General features: G+C 39.2%; 1 protein-coding gene across 38 annotated transcripts in view; it reads right to left on the bottom strand.

Moving 5' to 3' along the window:
- Positions 1–1,755: 1,755 nt before the first annotated feature.
- Positions 1,756–19,487, bottom strand: part of LOC105486943 (SRY-box transcription factor 6) — an 806,217-nt gene continuing 788,485 nt past the window's right edge. For all 38 annotated transcript variants that reach the window (XM_024794517.2, XM_071075039.1, XM_071075037.1 and 35 more), the window contains one exon: positions 1,756–8,422. In XM_024794517.2, coding sequence (XP_024650285.2) covers positions 8,119–8,422 — 304 coding nt within the window. In that variant the 3' untranslated portion in view covers positions 1,756–8,118. The remainder of the gene's footprint in view (positions 8,423–19,487) is intronic.

The following is a 19,487-nucleotide window of genomic DNA, read 5'->3' as shown; positions in this document are numbered from 1 at the left end:
TGCTCATAGTGATCGCGAGGTTCTTTCAAAGAGCTCTTTGCTCTCTCCCAAGGGAGAGCTTGAAACTGGGGATCCAAGAAGGTCTCAGGAAGTAGTGATATTGGGTGGCTTTTGAAAGATAACTGGGAATTTCCCAAACAGAGAAGGGGACAGATTCTTTCCATGCTAAAGGAGAAGTAAAAGCCCCAGGGTGGTGGACAGACTCGGGGTATGAGAGCAGCAGAGAGCACTGAAGGTGTGTGGGGTAATGGTGGAAAATGGGGCTGGCAGGTCTGTTGAGGCCTGGCTGACAGGGCAGGAAGCTGGGACTTTATCTAGTCAGCAGCAGAAAGCCAGAAGGTTTTAGAGAAGGATGAGAGAGAGGAGACAGGCTTAGAAAGAAGGACTGCAGCAATGGTAAGGATGAGCTGGGAGTGAGAAAACCTGTGGCATGGAGACTAGCTCAGAGGGAGGGCCCTGAGGTCTTCCTGTATGTGACCAGGCCCTGAGTGAAGGCCTCAGGCACCGCCTTCATTTTGCTCGGTGGTGACACCAGCCAACCTCCCTAGCTTAGGCATTTTCTGGTCAGAGGAGTTAGTGGGCATTCATGCCCTCTGTGTGCCATCCACTCCTGGATGTTTTACACCTGCTATTTCTTTTCATTCCCCCAGCACCCTGACAGGTAAGAATTGTTACCCCATTTTATAGAGGAGAGGACCGTGGCTCAGAGGTGTTATTCAGGGAAGGTCACGCAGCTGGCAGGTGGCAGAGCCAGGCTGGTGTGACTCCAAAGTCCCTGTTCTTTCCAATGCCCTGTACTTACCTGGGCTTTTAAAAAGCCATGGGGCAAGAGGGAGGTCCTGGAATGCTAGATTTTCAGAACTTACAGGAGCCTGTGTCTAACTTGCAATGTGACTGGAATAAAGTCAGTCCCACATATTATTGGCTTTTTTTTTTTTTTTTCCTGAGGCATTTTTAATAGGAAATATCCAAAGGAGTGGCTGGGCCTCTCCTCTCTCTTGAACACTTTTGTTTCACTCCCTAGGTGTTGGTTACTCATCTCTAGACTCACAGGACTGGCTTGGCTGGTTTCGCAAGTCTTCCTTAAGGGCCCTGCTTGCTTTATCCCACTACCCACCCTCTGTCCCCACTCAGACTCTGAGCACAATGAAATAGCTTTGGCAACATTTTAGAAGCTGATATCACTGGGAACCGAGTTTCACTCTGGATGCAACTCATTGCTGGACAAAAAGATGGGCTCTTTCTTCTCTGAAGCAGAAGGTACTGAGTAATCAGCCAACTACTGCCAACCACAGTGGAGGGAAAGGTTCCATAAGTGCAGTATTTTCCACTCTTGGCTGCTAGGCCTGCAGAAGGTGGTGTCAGATGAGAGGCTGGCCCTTGAGAGTTGTTCATACTCCAAAAGGTTCTAAGCTGTTTCACTCAGATGAAGAAGTCAGGTAAAGAGGCAATTTCAATGCCATGCTCTCTCATCTTCTTGACAAAAATCCACCTTGTGTCCCGTTCCTCCCTTCTAAATCCACAAGTATTTCCTGCTGCAGCCGGGTGTGCTCCACAATGAAAAGAGCAGACAAATCTTTCCAGGCTAAGGGGTTCCATGGCTTTCGGAGACCTACCTTTGGGCCAGGCAGAAGCAATGACGGAGGGTAGGAGAGCTCTGCAGGCTCCAGCAGCAAGAGGGTGGCACATTCAGGACTGGCTGGGGCTCCGTGGTGGGGATACTTGGCAGGGCACAGACAAGGCCATACACAGAGGTCATAAAACAAAATTTATCTTTAATTTGTAAGTGTCAACAGCAGTACAAAAGATGGAGTGATGACAACTAGATTAGGGTAGAGAGGACAGTCTTGAGGTAAATGAGCATAAATAGGCAGTTCTTATAGACACTCCCCTTAGGGGCCTGAGCCCCATCACGGCATATACATTATCACCCAAAGATGGCATGTTGAACATATCAGGAAAGCACCTTGTGCAAAAAGGAAAAAAAAAAGTAGCTAAGGTGCCAACATACACCAGGATAGATAAAGACAGTGTGTCTTTCAATTTGTCTTTTCCCTTAATTATGAGGCAGAGGAGGGGAAGACTTTGAAAAGTACCACTGAAAGATTATTCAATGTTGAGCTTTATCTCACGTCAATACTGCACAACGAAATCCAAGAAGTTTGTGTATGCAACAAAGCTAAGAACAATGATTCATTCTTGTAAATTTGAAGAGATTTTTTTTCCCATTTCTTTAATCCTTAGCAAACTTTTTATTATTATTATTATCAAGAGGAGAGTGTGAGAAAGATGTGATGGCAACCCTTAAGGTCATTTAAAAACTTTACACTGGACTGTACAAGATTTTTTTTTGATAAACTATTTACATTTTCAGACTTTCAAACATATTCAAAGCAGCAATAGACACTAGTTTTTATGTTTTTTTCTTTTTTTCTAATTGCCCAAATAGTTACCAGCCATGGGCCAAGTAGGTACCTGCATTATACATAGAATTTCTACAAAGAAAATCTGCAGTTAAAATTTTGCTCCAGGATGTATTAAATGCCCTTAGCAATTCAAGGGCCACACCCAGTGTTGCTATAGGAACCAAAGCACAGTACCTTGACAACAGAGTTGCAGTTGTCCCAACAGCCCTACACAAACTTTACACTTTGAAACAGCAGCCAGCATGTCAGTCCAGCATGTCAGTGAATTGTGCTGATTAAATTAACATAGAATACAATTTCACAATATACATCACAAACAAATTACAACGTAGGGGGAAATAAAAGAGTTACAGTAAGATAAGTTATGTAGTAACAGCTTATAAGCTTGTCTAAGGTAATAAAAATTTTACATGGCAAATACAATAATGAATGAACATAAATGCTAAGCATTCTAATTTGCTACAAGCTGGAGGAGGGTACAATAAAGACTGCACTTTCAAAAAAGCAAAACACATATGACAAAGGAAGACAAAGGGAGAATGCACATGAGCAGGCCTGCAATGTGCAGCATACAAAACAGTTAAATATTTGCACATTCCCCATACTCCAAGAGCACCAGCACTGAGGCCTCACTTTATGCTTGTGGTTCTTCAGGAATAAGAATCTACTGAGCAAGATATGTCACTGAGTTTTCTTCAAGCGTTCATATTGCCACGGACACTGATTAGCAGAGTATGTGCATTAAGCATTACCTTTCCTCCCCCATCCCACCCACCCTTACCTCTGCCCCAAAGGTACCAGCATTCCAAATACTTGTTCATGAGTTTTTGGAAAGCAATCTGTCCCCAACGGGAAAGACAGAATGGGGATGAAAAGGAAATGTGTTTGCATATCAATACTTCAATGATATTAATACAGGGGAACGCTCAATAGGATATGGCATCAGAAACAGAACATCGTCGGCAGGAATAACAGACAGAAATTGTTTATTAGGGAAGAAAACATGTCAGGGAGCAGATGACTTAAGGAAATGATGCAAGTGCTTTTGTGAAAGGACAAATGAGGTCATACAATATTATTATACTTTGAGAAGTGAGCTTAAGTGCCAACTCAATTCTTGGACAAACGTGTACACAGGCAGGGCTACAGCAACTATTTTTGTCATTTTCTCATTAAAAAGGAAGACCCAGTAACAATTTCAATACATTCCTCTAGCTGCATTTATTTGCAGTTGTTGGCACTTGGTACAGGACTTCTCACGTGATTTAAAATTACTAAGTGATTCTTTTTCCTCTCCCTAATGAGTTGGTAGAGGTCAATTCTTTGCAAAACGAGTAAATTGAGAGAAGCAGCCTCAGCTGTGCTGTTCAAGTGACCCGGCTGCCTTCCTACTGAGGGTAAATGGGCTTTCCCAAAACAATCCCTGCTTTCAGCTAGTGCCTGTGCTCCTGGCTGAGGAGGGTGTGCTCCGAAGAAGCAGCCTGGCTTCGGAAAGAAAAGAAAGCAGCCTTTAATTTCAGCCCTAGAGTGATCACGCCCTTTTCAAACACCCTCAGGCTCCTGTGGGGCTAATGTTCAGGGGAGGCCAGAATTCGACAAGCTCAATAGCACTGTGAGCCCACACCTGAATTTAGAACTTGGCCTGGGCTTTGGTGTCAGGACCCTGGCAAATCAAATCAGGCCTAAGGACAAGGCTGGAGAGTATCAAATACCTAACGAAGCAAACTGATGTGCTTCTAAAAGGCTGAGCTGGATATGTGTGAAAACAACAAAGCTTCCGTACCTTCCTGGAAAAGACACTGCTTCATATCTGCCAATGAAATAGACAAGTTGTCAGCCTGGCAGCTCATATCTGCAAAGCGACCTTTTGTTTCTCTCTCCCTTCCTTCTTTTTTCCTTTCTTCTTTCTTTTCTCCTTTTCCTTCCATTCCAGATGGCTTTTTTTTTTTTTTTTTTTTTTTTTTTGTAGGAGAGGATTGTCTGGCAGTGTCCCAATTCTAAGTGACAAGGAGAACCCTGACCCTGTAAGTTCTTTAACAAAATGGAGATAATTTTTATCTTTGATTTGAAGATACTATGAAATAGGGAGCACCGCAAAAACAAAGTTGCTTAACATTCTTGAATCTAAACTGACATGGTGGGACTTTTATTAATGGCCAGTCTCAGAGGTGGATTTTTGCCTTTGTAATGGCATTCATGTTTCTTGCTATTAAATGGTCACAGAAGTATCTTAGAAGATTTATGTGGACTCACAAAGCAAACTGTCTCCTAACCATAGCGGAAATTTAGAATGTCCAATCATCAACTTTCTGTAAGAAAAAAGGGAAATGTCTGGATCTGTGGACAGTGGATTCTGAACTGCATGAGAACCCTGGTGAAGCATTTTGCTGTCCCAGCTGCAGGCCGAACACTGCTCTCTCACTCACTGTGGCTGATAACTCACTACCCCGAGAGGCACAGTGACTCATCAACTTTCAGTTTGGACCAACATCTATGGATAGAGAACAAAAAGGAAATACATAACTTATATCTCACTAAGTATTCATGAACCAAAAATAAATTCTATTTCTATGTTATATTTACACATTCAAAAAATCTAAAATGAGATGGTAAAGTCATAAAAACTTTGTTTAAGCCCCACTGAAAATAAAATGAAGTGATCCCTATGATTGTCATTCTTAATTTCCATGAATATTTAGAGCCAAACTTGGCTAATAAATAAACTGCTTATACACAAAATTTAGATTCAGATACAGCATTACTGTTTGATCCAATGAAAGAGGCGTTTACAATCAGATCATTCCTGAATAGCCTTTCATTTTTAAGAACATGGCTAAAAGTAACTGAACCTCAGTACTGAGGCAGAGCTGGAGCTAAAACAAAGTGTTCATACACACATGTATTTTGCATAAATAAATGAAATAACAAGACATAAAAATGACTCAAATCCGGCAACTGTGAGGCAAGCCCACACGAGTCGAAACAGATGACTTTTGTTCATGTAGTTTTCGTACAACAGTTTCACATTAGTCAGAAGTGATAAAAAATACCATTTATATCCAGTGCTTATAACACTTACGAAACAACATCTGTGAGTGTGTGTGTTTTTTGTTTTTTTTTTTTTTTTTTACTTACTACGAGCAAAATCAAGTTTCAGTCCTAAAGAACAGTCCTTTGTTCTCCACCAGCCCAGAATATTATTTTGGCATGGTCATAAAAACAAACAAAATTAACCTACTACGCTAAATGTTTGCCTTTGTGCAAAATTAATTACATACAATACAATGCTAGCCATACAACACTCTACCAATGCAACAAAATAAGAAAGAAGTGAGAGAGAGCAAAAGCAAAAGCCAAAAAGAAAGAAAAAAAAACCACAAGAGTGAACTGAGGAGGAGAGGTATATAATCAAAGAAATCAGTAAGACAATAATAAATACTCATTTTTTGAGAAAAAAATGACCTCCTCCTCATTTGAAATAAATGTACAAAAACAAATTTCTAATCCCCAACCAACATGAATAACAAAGCGTTCCTATCAGTACCTTAATCAGCTTATAGAGAGCACTCCCAGCTAATGGAATAGCTGGTAATTTCTTGGCTAGACCTGTTTATTGCTATTAGGCCTTGAGCACTCTTAAATAAATATGAAGGTACACTATTTTCTTCCAAGTGACAAAATGGCTCAAGAAATCTGATGGGGCCGTTCCTATGTCCTGGTGATCAGATTCTGGGTTGTCCCATGAGGTGAACTATCCCATTCACTGACATTCTCCCACTAAACCTCTCTGGGTGAAGACCCCCGATAGGCAACCTGTCCTGGTTTCAGGAAGCGCAAAATGGCATGGCAGAACTCCCTGTAGTTAGGAGATGAAGAATAAAACCTCACTGCTTCCCACCCCAGCAGCATGTCTCCAAAGAAATCCTTGTGTGACAAGTGCAGTTCATCTTGTTCACACGTAGGCATGTCCCCATGTGGCCACGGATAGAGAGTCAGCCAGAGGAACTCATCTGCTGCCCCCGGAGCTATCTGTTCCCCAGAGTTAACAGTAGGAACATCCCATATAGGGAATGTATTCCCCTCCTTCTCCTCCCTTATGGTTTTCTTTCATTCTCTAGATGTATCACGACTATTTGCCACCATCTTTGTTCTGAGGCTGTCATGTGGCTTTTTGCATCCTGGGGATTTTGCAATGAACTCCCTGGATGTGCCAGCTGGGACAAGGCAACTCAGTGTAAAGATGCCAGCCCATGACAGCTTCACTGAGATTCCTGCATGGCCCACAAGCCTTGGGCTTCAGGTTTGGCCACAGGCCTCTCCTGCCTGGCAGTCACCACTGTTGACCCTTGCTGCTGAATGGAATTCAGGGGGAAATGCCACTGATGCAGACCCTACCACTTGTGAACTGAATTAGGGGAAAATTCTGGAAAAAGACTTGAGGTCACAGTGAACCTCAGGGGCATACCTGTTTAAGTGTAAGACTATATACCTATATCCCAATACACAGCCCTGCAGCCAGATATATACTCATGATTAAAAACAATAATAGGTTTTTAATAATATCTTGGTTTCAGAAATGCTTCCAGGCGTTCTGGGGACATAAAATCACTATGTACACAGGAGAAGGAGGTGAAAAGGACTGAAAAGTTCTTTGGGGAAGGAAGGTGAAAAAAAAGAATTATTAAATTAATGCCACCAACAATTTTAAAAAAATAAATAGTAAGTGGACCCTTGACATTCTGGAATGAATAAATTATTTAAGAGAAAATGTGTTAAGACTGAATGTCAGGGTTAAAGGCAAAGGGATAATGGATGTAGTGAGAGGTGGTCTCAGGCAGAGAAGACCACTCGGTCGATATCTGGTGTGGCGGTCGCTCTGGTGTGTGTACATCATACCACATCACACACTGATGGCACGTCAACAGGCAAACACAATTGGGTCCATGCACTGTGGCAAACTTGTTCATTCCTTACAATATCTTGTCTCCAGATTCCTGAGTACTTTACCATTTTCTGGAAAAAAATATTGGTTTGCTATTTTATTTTAAGATGCCAAAGATTGTCTAAGACTTTGCAGTGTCTCCTTTAAGACTTTCAAAATATTAAGATTCAAAAGTTATGAAAAAGTTTGGCACATTCAAAGTTTAACTCTACACATGGAAAATTGGAATTCCGAGGCCTTTTGAATATGCTCTACATGCAGCTGCACACGCCGTGGACTTGTTCTGTTTCACAATATGAAATCCTCAGTTGTTTTCTAAAATAATTCAGAATAAAAACACATTCACAACCTGTAGGCCGGCACAGCATACCTGAGTGAGAATGTTTAACCCCATCTAAAACAGTAACTTAAACCTTTATCAACATCCAAAAGAAAAAAAAAGTAAGACAAAAATATAAGACTTGTAAGACATCTACGGGTTGAGATAAGTTTCAAGTCCTGGTGTCTCATATTTAATATGTCTTCACCTAAATTAAAAAAAAAACAACAACAACAATAACAATAACGACAAAAAACTCAAGTTCATGAAAAATCAGGGAAAACTTAATCTGTCTCACACTTTATGAAACAATTAAGACCATTCTGCTGATGTAATTGTGGAGCCACAAATGCATGCGGGCTCTTTAATAACTTTTTGTTGGGGAGCGGGGTGAAATGTCAGAGTACTTTAATTCAGCAAACAAAAACTCCTCAGTTGGCACTGACAGCCTCCGGGGCTTCATTTTCACTGCTATAGTCTGATTTGGGGTCATCTTCATAGTCATCATACATTTCCATTTCATCCTCTCCATTAATCATTTCATTTCCAGCTAGGCTTCCACCATCTGTCTTCATACCATAAGTGCTCTGGATGACCGGGAGGCTGGGCTCCGGGCTGGCCGAGGTGCTAGAGCAGTCAGATGTCATCTGAGGCGATGGTGTGGTAGTTGCCATAGTGATAGCACCAGGATACACAACACCTGTTCCTGTGGTGATTGGAATCTGAGGCTGTTGCCTATATAGATTCAAAAAACAAAATCAGACAAGGGAGAAATATCTGTATATGTGCTATGTATGACACTGGAATTTACCCCCTACACTTTCCAAAGGGAGCCCTAAATAAATGTTAAATAACATTCTAAGCAAATAAAATGTGACAAAGTTGTTCCCTGGAGGAGTCCTGAAAATCTCCTTGATGCTATGTTAAGGGTTAAACAATATGATGGAGCAATTTACTGACGATTTTGCAACATAAAGGCAGGGTTCTTTTAACTTGGTAAATATGCAAAACTTGGATAACACCTGGCATTAGGAACAAATGATGTAGTGAATTCCGCAAAGTTACATGTGAGATAATTTTTGAAGATCTCCCAGCACATTTTGAAAATTAGACTAGTGGCATGAAACATATTATAATGACACTATTAAGCAGGTTTGTGTCTTCACCTTGGTTTGAGAACTGTATAAATCGAGAAGAGAAGGAACCTAGCATGTCCCAAAGAGTGAGATTTAGCAAAGCATCTATTTGTTATTCATGTAAATGTCTACATATTTCCATGGCTGAACTTGTTAGGAAGAATCCCTGTGGAAGGATCATCTTGGATGTCATTACTGCTGAGGCCCTGGGCTGGAACTGGGGCTGTGATTAAGAGAGTCGAGAGTAAAGAGCAGTGAGAGCTCTGCAACTCAACAGAGTAGAGTTGCAGAGTAGACACCAGATACGCTGCCTCACTGTAGATGCCAGAGGGTGGCAAGGCCTGGACACCAGTTCACTCCTCCATAATGTTAGCCTAGTTTAAATAAACTTAACAGATCCTTTGTGGAGGTCAATCTCTTCCTGCAGGGAGACATGACTACTGTCTCTCAACTTCACTTAGGGCATTATAACTGGTACACAGGAATGAAAGATCCAACTAACTCAGAGAGAGACTGTGGCTAAAATATTATTTTCACATATGCAATATTCACCAGAAGTTTCTCAATCTTTTATGGATCGTAAATTATAGTCAAAATTTGTTTCAAATGGTCAATGTAACTATCCTTTTGGAGCCTCAATTTCCACATATTTATAAAAGCCAGGGTTAGGGAAGTTCTGGAAGGTCCTTCCACTTTTTGTACTCATGACTTCAGGTCAATTATCACTTGGACAATTCTTACTCACCCTACACATTATCACTGAAACTTTCTATCCATCTCACTTAAACAGGAAAATACCCTGAATCTATGAAGAAGTAGCTTAGCTACTTGCCATTCTTTGACATGTCCAGAGGAACATAATTTTCTCACAAAGACCTCCACGCCCTCCAGCCTGGCAGAGGGAGAAGGGATGGAGATGGTTTAGAAACACGATGTGAGATATCTGTTCACGCTGAATTTAGCAACCTCTTTTAATCACCACAAGGCATATCATATCCCTAACATAACATATAAAATATTTTCAGGTATACCAACTCACCCAATTAACATCATGACCCCATAAGTTACTATTTTTTCCATTTCCAGATGAAGAAAACCAGACCTTGCTTCAAGCCCTGCATTCAATAACCAGCAGAGCCAGAATGTGAATCTAAGCCATTGGCTGACTTGAATCCTATCACTCTTTCCTTTATAGATATTCAATCTACAGATACACTAAGCTCACTGTATATCATAAAAATGCCTGACTTCTATGGAGACTGTCAGCACCTAGCTGACACTAAGCACTTGACATGGATCCAGTTTTTATGATTCTCATGGTGAGTTTTTTGGTTGCCTGAAGGAAACAGATAATAGAGGAATCTAAATCGATGTATAGAAGCATCATATAGAATATTAGTTTCCCTCTTATTGAATCAAATTTTAAAACAGTATACTTCTGGCTTCCTAAGTTTTGGGCAAATTAACACAAATTAAATTTTATGCTAACCTTATCAAGATATTGAATGCCTCATTAATTTTTTTTACTGAATTTGAATAACTGCGATAAAATATTTTTGCCTTAATCACATTATGAGTGTAGAGTGAAAGCTTTTACTGCAATGTTAACCCATTTTACAGATTTCCCAATTTGGCAAGCTGATCTATAATATAAACTCTGCATAAAAACAAACTATCAAATGATTCGTTTTCTTTTCACAAAGAATAGATGGTCACTTTTTGCAATATTTTTATCTATATCTGATATAGATATAGAATATCTATGTCAACAGGTCTACTGAATAAATTTAAATTGAGTTCATATTATGCACTGGGAACTATATTTAGGTGTTTTTACATTATCTTCTTGAATCCTCATAATAAGCCAGAGAGTTAGGTATCATTTTCCCTCTTTTACACATGAAGTGACCAATTAAGTTTCAGAAAATTCAAGCTGTTTGTTCAAGGCCATGCAAGTACCATAATCAGGAGTTGAACCTTCACTGTGTCACAAATTCTCTAGTATATATCGAGATCAGGGCGAGAAAAGCAAGCTCACACTATCAGAAAAATCCTTAGCAATTTAAATCGGAATTGAAATCTTCTACACTGGGCTCCACATAGTTCAGAGTATTTGGACTTTAAGCTGGTAATGGAATGCTAAAAATAAATAAACAAGCAAATAAAACATCTGTACAATTTCTTTCTAGAGTGAGAGTGAGACACATGATATTCAAAAGCCTAGTCCTGGGAGTGGAGAGATAGATATGGCTGTTTTAAGCCCCCAGACAACGCTAAAAGCCAGTGAGGGTAAAAACCCAGGGGTTACTCCCCACCTGGAGGAAATGAAGGGAGTCCAGCTCTGGTAAGGTTTTCACATTCACATACAACTGTTCGAGGTTGTACATAAATGCTAGAGTGAGAACTTATTCCTGTGAGATATGATTTTTGACTCTCCAAGCCTTCTGGGAAGAAGGTTATGTGGTATGGTGCAAAGAGCTCAGATTTTGGAGTCAGATTGGCTTGGGTTTAAATCCCAGCTGCACCAGTTACTGGCTGTGTGATATTGGGCAGGCTAATTATTATCACCGACGTTGCCTCTCCTCATCTATAAATTAGAACAATCACATTTGACAGGACTGTGAAGATTAAGGAAGAACATATATGCAAAGCATTGCATTACAGAGTAGATGAAAATGTTAATTCCCTTTCCTTTCCTCCTTTGGGAAGCTGGTGTAAACCTCACAGAATGCAAGCATGTCCTAGGTCTGGGGGAGCACCAAGAAAATGACAAGGTAATTCTCTGGACTCTCCATGAGTGCCAGCCCACAGGAGCCATTTGGAATTGGCAGTTAATTGTAAAACAATACTCTAGTTCACAAGCCTGGCCAGGAGAGGATTTCCTCTTTACCGCAGAACGTAGAGAAGGGCATCTGAGATGGGAAAATGTTGACATCTTCTAAGAAATGTTTAAAAAGGAAAAAGTACCCAAAGAATAACATTTGGTACTGTATAACCCTTTCTCTAACCCTAAGTCCCTCCTTTCTCTAATTTATGAAATATTTCCATTATACCCTCTGGAACTCAACTGTCAGTCCTTACTGACTCACCTTCTTGCTCTAACTGAAACTTGGCGCTCTCTCTAGGCCATGAGTCTCCCTAAGGGCCTTGGAAGAGTTGGTTATTTGCTTTCCATGCCCCTGACATGAATGGGTCTGGAGGTGGGGTAGTTCCCTTCTTAGCTCCTCATTGCCTCTTCCAACCTACTTTTTAATCCCTCCATCCTAAAAATCTCATCTTTGAATCTCATGTCACCAGACTATGTCACCCACTCATACCTTTATCTACCTACTGTCTGATCAGTCCCCCTCATTCCTAAAAGACGTTAGCTCCTGGCTCACAGTTGCTGTCTCTTCAACGTAACCGTTGCCATGATTCTTGATGACTTTGCTATCTCTGTAGATGTTCATTCTAACACCTGGCTATCTCAGTGTGACCTCCCCTCCACTGTGATAATCTGGGTCCCTCCCTATCTTAGTTGCTTGCTCTTTTGTCATACAGTGGACCTTGTCTTTTTCATCTGTCACTCCTCCCTAATCTCAATTTTAAATATCCCACTCTGTAATCACCACACCTTATTTTTCTAGTTTTCTCCCTCTAGTACCCAGTTTATGATTTCACTCCCCATTCCCTCTGAGGAGCTACGGTTTCCTGACCCTTCAACCCACCTTCACTGCCCTCAGTTACTTGAGCCTCTCCCTGCTTGTGCCCCCACTTACCTCTTTACCCAGTTCCAATTCCATGGTTACTCACTCCCTCGCAGACACTCTTCATTCTCTTACATAGCAAAACTCCAACTTTAGTTCAGTCTCTGCCTACTCTTCTGTTTAGCCACACAGCTGAACTTGGCTGGAGAAAATACGCTGCCATACTTACTAGTCTCTAAATTTGCAATCCTGTACTTCCATCAGGACTCTGGTGCTGTTCAGCCATCATATTGCACGTTGTCCTAGCCCACTCCTTCTTTTAGCCTCCTAGACAATTACTTCCTACCTTCTTAACTTTCCTCAAATATCCAACTTCTTCTCCCCCTTTCTCACTCCAAGCTAATGGCCTGGCTTTCCATTTCATGGAGAAATTAGAAAGCAATCAGAAGAAACTTTTCACAAACTCCCACTGTCACATTGACAGGCCTCCCTGTATCTGTGCCCCATTCTCTGCCCGCCTTCCCATATTTTGAATCAGCTCATAATCCAATATAAGGCTAACCCCTCTGCTTGTGCACTGAAACTATCTGTTCTTGTTTGCTAAAGATATCTCTCCAACAATTGTCTCTACCATCTGAATCATTGATTCTGTATAGAATTCCCAGCAAACATGCTATAATCACTCATACCATAAAAAACAAAACCAAAAATCTCTCTCTTGGCACATGTCCCCCTCCAGCTCTTGCTCCATTTCTTTGATGTCCTTTAAAGCAAAACTCTTTAAAAAGTTGTCTTTCTTCATTTCTTCTACTCAATTCTTTCTTAAACCCACTTCAATCACTCCCAGTATGCCACTGAAACAGAGCTTATGAAGGTCACACCATCAATAATCTTCATATTGTTAAATCCAAAAGTCAGTTCTTGGTCCTCATGTTACCCAGATCTATAACACAGGCAGTATTTGATATAGTTGATCATTTTCTCCTTGCTGAAACATTTTATTCACTTGTTGTCTCAGATGCCACACCCTCCTGGTCTTCCTCCTATCTCATTGGCTGCTCCTTCTAAGTTCCCATCTCCCTGCCATCTAAGCACCGAAGTGCCCATGGATTCAGTCCTTGGACTTCTCTTCTCTATCTAAATTTATTCCCTTGGTGATTTCATCTAATTCCATGGCTTTAAATATTATCTATATGCTGACAACTTCCCAATTTATATCTCCAGAAAGCCTCTCGCTCCTAAATTCTAGACTCATATATATATATATAACTGCTTATTTGATTTGGATGTCTAAGTGCTGTCTCAATCTCATAGGTGCAAAACTTAAAGTCCTCATCATTCTCCCACATACCTGCCCCTCTCATGGCCATCCTATTCTCGGTTAATGATTACTTCGTGCTTCCAGCTGAATAAGCCAATCTATGGTAACTGTATTTCTTTCAAACCCTGTATCCAATTGATCAGCAAATCCTATTGTTTCTTCTTCAGGAACACATCTAGAACCCATCTACTTCTTACCACCTCCACCCCTACAAACCTGGAACAAACCACCATCAACTCCAATCTGGTTTATTGTAAGAGACTGGCTTCCTTGCTACAGGCCATTCTCCTTCAGAAAATTCTCAACATAGCAGATAGCGTGATCCTTTAAAAACCTAAGTCATATGAAAGCATTCTTCTGCTTAAAACTCATCAATGCCTTTCTATCTCACTCAGGGTCAAATACAAAGTCTTCACAATGTCTTACAAGTCTTTTCATAACTTGGCTCCTTGTTACAAAGACTATGGCTTACAAGTCTTTTCTATTACTCTTCCTACCTACTCACTTTGCTCCTGTCATTCTGGTCTCTTTATTTCTTCTTAGAACAAACTAGGCACAATCTTTCCTCAAAACCTTTGCAGTTGCTGTTCTCTCTGCCTACATTTCCCAGATATCTGCACAGCTTGCTCCCTTACCTACTCAGGCCTTTGCTCAAATGTTGCCTTCTCAGTGAGGTTTTCCATGACCACCCTATTTAAAATTGCACCCTATATGCTGAAACTTCCTACCCTTTTCCTTACTTTACTTTGTTTAAGGCACTTCTCACTATTATTTATTTATTTATTTATTTGTTTTTTGTTTGACTTCTATCACTAGAATATAAGCTTCAAGAGACAAAAATTTTCACTGACATAGTTCCAGAACTCAGACTGCTTGTAACATAGGAGGAACCCAGTACATATCTGTTAAATATATAGGATGAATGAATGAATGAATGAGAGAAAAACAAATGAAAATCCTAGGTAATCTATTCCAGGGAAGAAAAGATGTAATAAGAATAGCTGTATGAAAATAACCATCTTTAGATGCTTAAATAAAGGGAAGACTTGCTCTAGGAGACACGAAAGAAGATTAGAACCAACCTGCAAAGTAGCAGGAAGGCAGATTATGGCTTAGTTAACAGAAAAGAAAACTTGCTAGAATTAGGAAATGTTCCACAAAGGAACTAGCTCCCTTGGGAAGCAGTGAGCTCTCTACCCCTGGAAGAGTTCAAGTAGAACTTAGGGAAGACTCCTACAATGGTTTAAAGTATATAACATCTGAGGCCCCTTCTATGTTGCAACTAATTCTGTGGATGCAAAATCAGAAGCTAACCATCATGCTGATCTTGCTCTCTTATTATCATTATCAGCATAAAGAGAGACTAAAAAACAACTAACTGTGCATAGCTAATTACAGTGTTGTGCCATGTCTTGTGTGTGTATGTGTGTGTATAACACACTATTATATGCTAATCTATTCATATATGTATCTGGCTTCCCCAACTATAGAATTTTCTGAAACTCATGTGTACAGAAATAAGGCCTCATGTACCATATTAATATAGCAAAGTGTTGGACACATAGCTGGTTTCAAAGAGGCCCTTACCAATTGACTAACAAATCAATGAACAAAGTAAGAAATCCAGCCAGCAGGCTCAAGCTTTGTCTATCAGAAATTACTTTCCTAAAAAGCATTTTTCCCTTCCTTTATAGATCAATTTCAAAGTCAAAATTCAAACACTGCAGATTTCACGAACAGGAATAGCTGGCAGGTATTGGGCTTTGCAAATAATGAATGTGCACATCAAAACAACATTTGTGGATGTTTGTAAAAGTATATACATGAGTTGATATGAACAGAGATACTTAAGAACCCTTCCTCCCAGTCTAAGTAAAGAGTAAAACCTGGCCCTGATAGAGCCCACCATTGCTACATGACTTCAAAATTACAGGAATATTTCTGGAGTGTAATCTAGCTTTGCCAATTACAAAGTAACTACATATTTATGCTGGCAAAGCCCCATTGTTTGCTGACCCTTCAGACCCTTCAAAGTGTATAAACAAAGACAAGGAAGTTTGTTTCATTAGTAGATAAGCCTATACGTCACATATCTCTATAGCTGATATTGCAGGAAGGAACAGAAATAATATTAATCTGTTCACTTTACCTACTGAATGTTCTAATCCAGGGTCTTTACATGAGGACAATACTTAAAAGAGCATGGCTAATCTATGCTAACGTAATTGTATTTTATAAGTGTCTTAAGTAGGATTGATTCAACCTCTTTAAAATTAAGATTAAAATGGCAAATGTTCAAATCACTTATAGTACAAGGCACTAAAATAATTATTTTAATATAACATAGAATATATACTTGGCACACAGCATTATTTTTCTAGAATAATAATATTTACTTGAATTTAAAGCTTTTCATATGCCAGGCAATGTTCTAAGCACTTTACAAATAGTAAGTTACTCAGTCTTCAAGAAGAGTCCTGCATATGTCATTGGTATTGTCATTCGCATTCTACATATGAGGAAACTGGGGTAGAGAGGAATAAATGTTTCCCAAGGGCAAGGGGAGAGTTCAGATGGATAAAGACTGCCATGTATTACTTCCTACAGCCAAGAAGGTGCAGATCTAGTATTTGAGCCAGACTAGTCTGACTCCAGAATTGATGCTCTTAACCACTCCACTATACCGCCTGTGTGTAATATCATGTCCTTACCAATGGCCTTTGGTAAAAGGGACATATGTTTCACATTCACATAAACCTGGTTTATATCTCAGCTCGGTCATTTACTAGCTGTGTGGCCTTAGACAAATTATTTAACATCTCTGAATATTGCATTTTTCAATTGTATAGTGGGAATGATATTCCATATCTTGCAAATTATTTGCAATAATCTGTATAATCCACTCGGCAGAGTACATAGCACACAGTAAGTATTCAATAATTTATCTTTATCATTGCTAAAAAAGTAGCCCCAAATTTAATATTTTATACTAGTTTTATATCAGTATCATGGGGAATTGTTTCCAGGACCCCCCACAGATAACAAAATCTGAGGATGCTCAAGTCCCTTTTATAAAGTGGTATAGTATTTGCATATAACCTACACACATCCCCCATATACTTTAAACAATCTCATTATTTGTAATAGCTAATACAATATAAATGTTATGTAAACACTTTTTATACTGAATTGTTTAGGAAATAAATGCAAGAAAAAAAAAGTCTGTAGATGTTCCATACAGATGCAAACACTGTAGACCTAACTACATAGTGTACTGTAGCAATAATGTAACATTTTCTGGAATTTTTTAAAAAAATAATTTTGATCCAAAATTGGTTGAATCCACACACATACGGAGGGCTGAATGTACCTGCATAATTCTCTATGAGTTCATAGGTAAATTACCAAATAAGTTTCAAATAAATGGAAGTATATTTGGTACAGTTCTTGGGAAGACATCATTGTAGCTATATGGACCCTAATGAATATTCCCTCTACATTAATAGTACTCTTATCTGGATTGTTACAACATTCCGATACTCTGCAAACTGAAGAGGTTAAAACCAAGGCAAGAGATAACTTTGCTCCATTCCATATTATTGATAAATTCATTTCATAATAGCTAAGTAATAAAAAAAATCTAACTCATCAGCCACAGTTGTGTAGTCAGTAAAATGCATGAAAATGTTGAGCAGTATATGCATTTTTATTGGCTTGAAAGTTATGCACGTCCTTTCAAAATCAGCTATAAAAATTGATCTCACCCCATTCCATCAAGACATCAATAGCAATATTTGAATTTTTGTTTGTTTTTTGCTCAACTCTTGTAATAACCTCATATCTAATAAAGATCAATTTCCAAAGATAAACCTCAGGAAATTAATAATCTATCAACTACAACCACTTAAAAGAGAACAAAAATCCTTAAGCAGAAACGACACCTGGCTCTATGTAGCAAGTATTATTAAAGCTGGGCAGAGAGGAAAATGCTCAGCATTGATATTAAAGAATAAGACATTGTGATCATTGCCTGCTCTTCAGTAGCCCTATTCTGCAGTCTAAAATGATCCTTCCATAAAGGACTGTCCTATACTATCAAGAACAGGATACTTAGTCTCTAAATTTCAAAGCTCTTTTTTATGCACCATATACCACAAGCAGAGACTTCATTTTCTCCAAGTGCTAAGAGCTCTTGCTCAGAGGGCACAGCCACACTCATGACTGTGCACATAGGGCCATGAGGCATATTTTGAGACAAAATGGTAAAGACAGTTCCTCAGTCATTTGGCATGATGAGGGCCAAGACCTGAATTTGAACCTTTGCTCTTTAGCACCTTTCTGTAGCCACAGGAACTCTCTAAAACTCAACTTCTTTATCTTATTTAGAGAAATATGGGACTATATATCTAAAATCCTAGTATACGCTAGATAGTCAATAAATAATAGATGTTATTAAATTGTTTTAGTTTTTTATTTTACATGCATTGGTACATGTTGTGGTATTTTGATCCAGAGCTGTTTTAATGTACCTTTTAGTAAAGGGAACTAAATTCAATAGTATTACTGCAACTCATATTTTCAAATAAGTATTACATCAAGGTATTAAAACAGTACCTTTAGTAGCCTTCCAGACCGGCGAAACAGCCCTGCTATGTATCACTATATACACAAGGAACATGACTGAGGACAAGGGCAGGAATCACAAAAGGTCTCAAACTTAAACTTTTGGATTGTTCAAAAGAGATTATACACAATCTTAGAGGTGTACTAACAGGATTAAAAGAGAATGTTTATCACACAATCTTAAAGTGGACTATGAATTAGTATTTTTCATAAAACCTCTAATTATCATCTGAATAGCCCAATTACACCGCATTGCGCTTTTTAGTGTTAAACGCATTACCTTTAAAATTAAAAACATTTATAATATAGAGGAATTTGGCAATCCTATTTTGTCATGTCTTCATTTGTTAACATACTGGGATCTTTTATAATAAAGTGGCTTAAGCTTCTCTCTACCTCTAAAAGGTTCTGCCATGGTATAAAGAAATTCACTGATCATCTGGTGTGATATAAAATATGGTTTTCTATGATAGGAAATACATATTAAATAGTAATGATAATGCTAGAGTTCACCTTTATTGATATTGTATTAAGCACTATATAAAGTACTTTTAAAAGTGTTGCCTCATTGAATCCTCTCAACAATCATACAAGATAGTTTCTACTATTCGTTTCATTTTACACATGAGAAAACAAAAGTTAGAGAAGTTAAATAACTTGCCCAGATAGATGGCACAGTCAGTATGTGAACCCCAGCAGTCAAACTCCAAAGCCCACGCTCCTCCCCAAAACACTGCAGTGTATTGCACAGATTCATGACCCAGACTACTTTCAATGGCTTTGTTTTCTTATTCTATTTACTATTCCTTTTAAACATATGCTCTGAAACCAACTTTTTGTTCCATGGGGTTACCTCTTGAGTGCCCTTAAAAGTAAATTGCTCTTTACTTCTCCTTTAAGGTATCTCTTTTTCTACCTTCAAGTGAAGCTCTCTTAGTTCCCTGGCACAGCACAGCTCCTCAGTTCTCCTCCAAGTTCACAGCAAATGCAGCTTCCCTCTTGCTTACTCCACTTCTCTCTCTCAAGCTCTTTCC

The sequence above is a fragment of the Macaca nemestrina genome, chromosome 12, assembly GCF_043159975.1.
Source record: "Macaca nemestrina isolate mMacNem1 chromosome 12, mMacNem.hap1, whole genome shotgun sequence".
Taxonomy (NCBI): Eukaryota; Metazoa; Chordata; class Mammalia; order Primates; family Cercopithecidae; genus Macaca; species Macaca nemestrina.
The sequence above is the reverse complement of the archived record's forward strand: the minus strand, read 5'-3'. Positions and strand labels throughout refer to the sequence as shown.